This window comes from Melospiza melodia, chromosome 9 (genome assembly GCF_035770615.1).
Source record: "Melospiza melodia melodia isolate bMelMel2 chromosome 9, bMelMel2.pri, whole genome shotgun sequence".
NCBI classification, from domain to species: Eukaryota; Metazoa; Chordata; class Aves; order Passeriformes; family Passerellidae; genus Melospiza; species Melospiza melodia.
Window position 1 is genome coordinate 3,970,667 of NC_086202.1, and position 8,164 is coordinate 3,978,830.

At 41.5% G+C, this 8,164-nt stretch overlaps 1 protein-coding gene across 1 annotated transcript in view; it reads left to right on the forward strand.

The window, feature by feature from the left end:
- CPXM2 (carboxypeptidase X, M14 family member 2) overlaps window positions 1-3,232 on the forward strand; it is a 68,889-nt gene extending 65,657 nt beyond the window's left edge. Inside the window, exon 13 of the mRNA XM_063163036.1 lies at window positions 442-3,232. Coding sequence (XP_063019106.1) covers window positions 442-692 — 251 coding nt within the window. The 3' untranslated portion in view covers window positions 693-3,232. The remainder of the gene's footprint in view (window positions 1-441) is intronic.
- The last annotated feature ends 4,932 nt before the right edge of the window (window positions 3,233-8,164 follow it).

Sequence of the window (8,164 nt, forward strand, 5' to 3'; positions counted from 1 at the left end):
CAACCTCAGCAATTCTGTGACTTTATAAACACCACTCTCCTCAAGGAGAAAGGGGAAAGGACCCGATGGTCCTTGTGGGTCCCTTCCAAATCAGCTTATCCCATGTGATTCTGTGTCCTCATCTAATGGAATCAGGTTGCTCCAGGAAAGGTTTAGATGTGATATTAGGATAAATTTCTTCATGGGAAGGGTTTTAAAGAACTGGAGCAGGCTACCCAGGGATGTGGTGGAATCCCCATCTTTGGAAGCATTCAAAAAGTCTGTGGTCATGGCACGTGAGGGCATGGTTGAGTGGTCAACATGATGGTGATGGTTGATGGTTGGACTTGAGGGTCTTAGACATGTTTCCCAACCTCAGCAATTCTGTGACTTTATAAACACCCCTATCCTCAAGGAGAAAGGATCAAAACCCTGAAAACCATCATTTTTTGCCCCCACCAGGAGCTGACGGGGATTACTGGCGTCTCCTCAACCCGGGCGAGTACGTGGTGGGCGTCAAGGCCGAGGGCTACACCGCCGCCACCAAGACCTGCGAGGTGGGCTACGACATGGGCGCCACCCAGTGCGACTTCACCATCTCCAAGACCAACCTGGCGAGGATCAAGGAGATCATGAGGAAGTTTGGGAAGCAGCCCCTGAGCCTGGCGGCGCGCCGGCTGCGGCAGCGGGCGCGGCGGTGGCAGCGGCGGTAGAGCGCGGCGCCAGCTCTGCTTCTCCCAGCCTGGCTGTAGTCGTAGTGAGAGTTACGTAGCCCATCTCTTCATGCCTTTTTCTCTGCACCGTGAGGCCTTGCTGTTTGTGGAGCTGGATGGATGCTCGGGGTGGGGGGGGTTCTCATTTTTTGGTGGGAAAAAAAAAATCAGAATGAAGTCGAACCAAAAGGAGCCCCCGGTTGAGGGGAGGGACAGGGAGAATGGAGGAAGGTGATTTGAGTTGAGCTGGAATGAAATGTTTTGCTTGTTGGGTTGTTTAATCCTTTGTCAATCTGTTTTCTTTAAAAATTGAAGAGAAAGGATAGAAACAACAGCAGCAAAAAAGAGATACTTACAAACGAGAAGTGTTCTGAATGAAAAAAATGAAAAAAGTATGTAAAGTATGAAATTGATATATTTTTGCAACTCAAAAAAGTTTTGACACTCTTTATGTTTTATTCTCATATGGGAGGAAAAGCTGAGAGGCGACAACTTCTGTTTAATGTGATTGAAACTTGTGTCAGAATTTCTCTCTTTCTCTGAAAGTTCCCCCTTTGATAAGCGCTACATTTCAGGAAAAAAGCCTGCAGCGAGTAACCCACCTTTGCTTTCCTGCTTGGGTTGTTTAGATTTAAGGATGCTTTGTGCTGCCAGAGTTAAATTCCAGATGTTTTCTCCTCTGGCTTTTCAAGGCTGCAATTTTACTCCATGAACTAAACCTGACAAAAAGGTTTTGGGATCAGGACAACTGTGGTGTGGCAGTTCTTCCCTGTTGTGGGAGAAGGACCTGAACAAAGCTTTTCCTGAGGATACAGCCACTTATGTCATGTATGAGAGGAGAGGCTTAGTCACTGAGGGGTGCATCCTCTCTACCATCTTTTTTCTTGATTTTTGGCCTGACTTGAGGTGCCTTTTGTGCTCCTGCACATTTCCTGCCACTGTCTTCTGTGACATACAAGGAGTTCTGGGCTCCTCTGCAGGCCTGCTCCTCTTGCTGCTGCTTTTCTGGCCTCGTGCCTCTTTGGGAGCAAGAGTTGTGCTTTAGTGTTGGCTTTTGAGTAGTAAAATTGTACAGCAGGATAGGACTGAGGTTCAGGAAAGATGCAGAGCACATCTAGGAAAGAATCAACTGATGTTGATTCTGACACTTTCCCTGTGAAGGAAGGTACCAGCTGATGAAAATACGACTTTGCTCCATTAGCTTCAATGTTATGACCTAAATTATACCTAAAAAAACAGAGTCAGCTGCATGATTTTAGCCAGTCTGTGGCTAAATAAACATCTCTGAACATGCTTGGTAGCAGACTGCAGCATACTCTTCCAAATACAATTCTGGTTTAAACATTTTGATTGCTATTTACAGTTTTTGCCAGTTTGATAGGATTCTTGGAAAAGACGTTCAGCAAAATATCATTGAAACTGAGGAAAAAATAAAGCAGAGCAGAAAAGTTACTGTAAAAATGCCATGTGCCATCTGCATTAATTATTTTTTTATTGTCAAGGAATGAAGGAAACACATAAAAGGCAAAACACTGCAGAATGAAAAACATAATCTAGAGCCCTTGCGTAGTAAATAATCATATTCCTAAATTTCTTAGGCAATTTCAGCCCTTCCTGGTTCTGCAGATACCATTAACTAACAGCAAAGGCTCCAATGAAACAGAGTGCACTTTTAATTCCCTGTGACTGACATTATGGAACGCCTCCAAGTCAGTATCATTTCAATTAAGTAACAGAAGTAAACAACTCATCCAATCATTCCATCCTGTGGAATTATATTTTACTAATTTCACCCTCTTTGCACCCTTACAGCATCCATGTATTTCTGCATAGCAAATATAATTGCAGTTTGTTAAGAAGGGATATGATATTTTTTTTCTTGAGAGGTGGGAAGAGATTAATGATGTCTTTGTGCAGGTAACAAAGTGAAATAATTTTGGAATAAGGAGTAATGACAGCAGACAATTTGTTTGCAGCTAAATTTGTTGTGTTCACTGGCATATGTAGATTTTATGACCATCATGAATAGATTAAGAGCACACAAGTTTTTTTGGGTTATGAACTGAGTTTTTTGGGTGGATTCTCTCTGGAGTCCCCAAAGGCAACTTTGTGGGTGGTTGGAATGCACTGGCAGAAGTGGAACAAAATAGCCAAATTTAAATGGGATTGAAGGTGGAAACCACTGCTTTAGTCCTGGCGAGGTCTTTCTACCTTGAGATAATGGTGTGAGAGTTTAACTTTACAAACCTTGAGGTTCCTGTGCTTTGTTCTCAGAACTGAGGTTCTTCCTGTGAGAAATTATTTTTCATTTGACAACAAGAAATGGATTTGATGGGGAATCCTTGGACATCTGTTGGCTGAGACTGGATGGACTCTGATTGCTGAAGGCCTCAGGTGCTGGGGACAGTGGCTTTGGTGCTCTTTCCTGGCTGTCACTAGTGCTTACATGAGTTTGGGCACAGCAGAACTGGGACTAATGCAGGTGACCTTACTCCATTTTAGTCCAGGCATTCCTAAATAAATGGCCTAATAGCTGTCAAGTGGACTTGTCTGTGCAATTATTTTCTGATTGTCCAGCACTGGAAAACACTCAGGCTCCAAGGAGTTTTACCAGGAATATCAGATGTGTGAATGTCTCATGCTGTTTATACCTGCCCTGGATATAATGATGGCAAACTGATGTGTGCCCTATTTACTGCTGTAGTTATGCACTTGGGAGTTAAAATGTTCCTTTCCTTTGAAATACACAGCACCATTATTTTACCTTCAGACACATCCAAACCACAAGCCAGTAAATCTGGATACCAATGTTTTCTATTTAGCCTCCTTTTCTACCTCTTTAGAACAGGTAATTTTTTTCTAGAGTCTGTGCTTTAAATCTCTTTTCCTTTTAGTCTTAGAGGAAAACAGACAGCCCTGCAGAGATGCCAAGAAATAAAACTGGAGGGTGGATTCAGCCCTATTGTAATTACAGATCCATTTGAACAGCTTATAGCAGTTCTCTTGTGTGAGAACTTTGCTAAATCTTGATCATCCCTGATATAAAAGAGAAAAATACAATCCTTTCCAAGTAGTAAGAAATTCAGCTGCACAACCTCACCCACACAGTAAAGGTTAAACAAATGAAAGGTTAAAACAGGAGATGCTCCATTCTGCTTGATAATGCCAACCATCATTCATCTGCTCCCATGCAGAGCCCTGACAATCATAAAACACAGTGGGAGCTGCCTGGCTTCTCCTTAACTATCCCTGTCAGGTTATCCAGCTGCTCACTTTTATTGGTTTCATTATCATCTGGGTTTTTCTCATCCAGCCTGATAACCACAAGTGCAGTAACCTCTCAAAGAAGCTCTCAGAAGGTCTCATTTGCAGTCTCTCTGCAAATCCCAGATTGGTTGGGTTGGGAGGATCTCAGAATCCCTCTCATTCCACCCCTGCCATGGCAGGGACACCTTCCACAATCCCAGGTTGCTCCAAGTCCTGTCCAACCTGGCCTTGGACACTTCCAGGGATGGGTGAGTCAGGTTGGGAATCTACAGAAACAATATCTGCTCACACATGTTGGTAGAAACATGGTGCCATTTGGTAATCTCTGATCCAAATTTAATTTACTGGCAGCAGAAGAGGTTTAGGAATATCTGAGTATGGCTTTTACCAGGAGGTTGAGCTTTGTGTGGGTAAAACACTGATGAAAATGAAAATGAATGAAATCATTGTCTGTGCTAGTTAGGAAATACATTTTTTCATTGGATATTTTAAGCTGTCACATATTTTCAGCTTCTGTCACCATCCACTTTCCCTTCTCTTATCCATGTATCATTGTGGGTTTTTTCCTCTAACTTCAGCTCATTATTTTCACTGAATTTGGGACATGTCCCCAAAGTGTGGATTTCAGCAGTGACTGACAGAGACCCAGCCAGATTTCCTTGTCTCTTTTGTCACACTGTGGCAGGTGCTTGACCTTTCTGAGAAACACCAAAACAGAGACAAACTTGAAACAGAACACAAGTGGATCCACACCAATGCCTTCCACTAATTAACCTTTAAAAACTGCCATGACACACCTTTGCTGTGGGTCTGAAAAAGCCCAGGTTTGGAGCTTTTTTTTACCTTTTATTTTGTCACCAGGCTCTGGGTGAATTTGGGCAGCAGCCCTAAGCCTGAGGGGGAAGTGTAAAAGCAGACAGAATTTGTATGGATTGTGATGGCATCACCTCCTTCTGCAGGACAGCCAGCTCTGTGCACAGCTTCCAGCCCTCCAGCCAGAGCCCAGGGAAATTCTGCTGCTTCACCCTCCCCAAGGACACAACTTTTCAAAGCCTTTTTCCTCTCCTACTGCAGCAGATGCACATCTGGAGAAAGAATCAGTGATTTTTACCTTTGATTTCATGGGTACTTTTGTCATAGAAACAGGATTTTTTGGCTCTTTCCAGTCCTTAATAAACAGTTTTGAATCCTCGTGGCTTCAGGTGATTAACTTTAGAAGTTTTAGTGTTTTCTTCTGATATCTCCTTAATACTCCAAGTTTAAATCACATCTATACACTTAATCTGAAGTGTTTACTGGTCTTTAATTGCTTTTTGAAGGTCATTAAACTTCAGGTGACATTTTTGTATTTCACTGTAAGGTGGTAAGATTTTTTAGCAGAAAAATTTGCATTCAGTGAAGCCATAACAGTGAATACAATCTTGTCACTAAATAACCATTCTCTGCCATCTTCCATTGGTAAAATCAACATTTTGCAGCATCCATGGTCACTTTATAGCTAGGTGAGGTTAACAAATCCACCAAGGCCACACTGAGATTTGCAGAACAATTTGTTGATCACTTTTGTGGCTTCTCTGTCCTCTTGACAAGAGACGCAATTTGATTTTGATGGAGATTACAGCTTCCATTAAAATTTTAAACATTTCTCTCATGCTTGAGTTTAATTATCATCTCATGAGGTTGATGAGAAAAACTCATAATGAGTTTTTCTCATTAGGCACATAAAGGATACTATCATACATTTCACAAATTCCAGACTCAACAATTTTTGGTGGAACCTTTCAACTTAATAGGTAAATGAGTGCTTTCATCAGTAAAAAATGACAATAATTGGATTTTTGACAGCTTGTAAAAAAACCAGGCAGTGAACACAAAGGTGCTTTACATGTGCATGTTTTTAATACTTTATCTGCCTTTTCAGGAGTTTGAGTGCCTCTGTTCACCTGCTGGGTGTCACTCTCAGGGGTGTTAAATCCACCTTCCCCTCGCTGGTGTTTGGTGATTTCCACAGGCTGGATTAACCAATATCCCACAGTTTTGTGCTCTTTACTAAACTGAGCTTCAGACCAGACCCCTTTCAAGCACTTTCCTCTCCCAGGGAAGGTCCCTGGAGCATGATTGGAGTGTCAGCAAAGAACGTTTGGATTTTCACATCACAGCAGCACTTTTGAAAGTGAATTTTTCCACCAAAACACCGCAAAAGAACATTGCACTGTGTATTCTGAAATACTGCTGGTGTTTAGAGAAAACAGTAACAATTCTCACCTATTATTACACTGAGTAATCTCAACCACCTGATATTTTAATTATTCTAGTCATTAACTTTCTCTCCTAATTTGCAGCAGCTGCTTTATAAAATTCAATACATCACTTATGTCAGCAGCCCAGTCATTCTTATTAACTCTGCTGTCCCAAAAACAACAAAAAAGAGCATTCAGAGTAAACTGTCATTTATAGATTAAATATTCATCCAGCCTTACTGTCAGCAAGTAAAAAGATGAGAAATGGAATTACTTTTTGTGGTTTAGATGTGACAGAAATTCAATATCTGGGTTAATAAGGAGCAATGGCAGCATAATCTCACTTAACCAGACCAGGGAGGGTTTAAATCTGAGATCTGCTTCTTACCACAGAGATCTGGATCTGGTTCCAGGTTTTCCAGTGTATAAAGTGGTAAAATCACATTGCTATTTATTACAGTTTTGTGAGCCCTGGAACTCTCAGGTGAACAGAATCATTAATTTGGGTTTGGCTCAGCTCAGGGATCATCTCCTGGCTCCAAGGCTGTCCTCACAAGCAGAACAGGTGAATTTACAGAATACTTGGGAGAGGAATGGGAACTGGAGGAAAAAAATGATTCTGTTTCTATGATCCACCCTGTATCTGCCTTATTTTTCTGTATTTGGCTGATGAAGGGCAGCTGGAGCCACTGTGATGAACATAATGATTTCTGGGAACATCCAACCCCAATGATTGCACTGAAGGACCAAGGCAATCAATCAACAGCTCCACCAGAGGGACATAAGCTGTTAAATCTCCTTATTCAGTTTCATTCTAAAGGGCTTTGCTCCTGGTGGCTGCTGTATGGCCCTTTAAAAATACTAAAACAAATTCCTTGAGTGTTAGAAATTTGAGAGTCATTCCTCAGAGGTATTTATCTGCTTTTACTTGCACATTTTGTGTGACTTTTGCCCTAAAAAGGTCATCAAGGACCAGTTTGATGACTCTAAATTTGGGTACTGAAGGTCCTGTCCACCCTCAGTCAATGCACCCTCAGCACTGTGTGCAGAACATACCTGGTTTGGAGAAAAGCCAGCATTTTAAAATCTGTTTCTCACTAATGAAAATGTCCATAGGAATTAATTGCTGATTTCCATCTCAGCTTCAGGAGTAATGTATCATTCTTAAAGCAGAAAGAGTCTCCAGAGGGTACTTTTCAGATTATCACAGTCTTTAGATGTATTATTGAGACCTTGACTGCTGCATGATTGATTTAATATAAATATAAATCAATAGAGCTTCCCTAGAACTCTTCTCTGTCTTCTGCAGGAAGCTTGGTAGATTTTTGGGAAATGAGACCAGAAAAAGTGTGAGAGTGGGGTGGGAGAAACAGAACTTCTATTACAGAGAGAAAACTGAAAGGTGGAAAAGAAGATTCCAGTTGAAATGTTCTAGTCCCGTATTTTTCCTGAATTAATTTCATTTTTCCTGAATTTTCAAATAGTCCATGTTCCTTGATCAGCCACTGAGGTGAACAACAAAGGATAAGTGGTGGCATTTCAAGATTGCCAGCCCAAGCCAGAGAGTTCAGAAGCAGATGGTGGCAAATTATATTTCAGCAAATGCTGATAACGAGTTTACCATCAATCAGAAAATTACTCTGAAATCAGAAAGCTGAGGCTTTTTTTTTTTTCACACCAAAGCTGATAAAAGCCCAGGGTAGGAAATGGGATGGTCAGAGCAGCATTCCTTCAATGAGTTTGTGATTTGACAATCAGCTGTTGATTGAAATGTTGAAGATGTTGAAATCACCCATTTCCAATTTTAAACAACATAAATGCCTGTTACTAGAAAGAAAAATATAAACTCTGGAGGGGGAGGAAGGAGCAAATCAGGGTGGTAAAAATGAAGTAGAAATGAATGTCTGTGACCCCCAGCAGCAGTGGGGTGTATGTTTGTGTGGGCACACAAGAAATGGGAGGGCA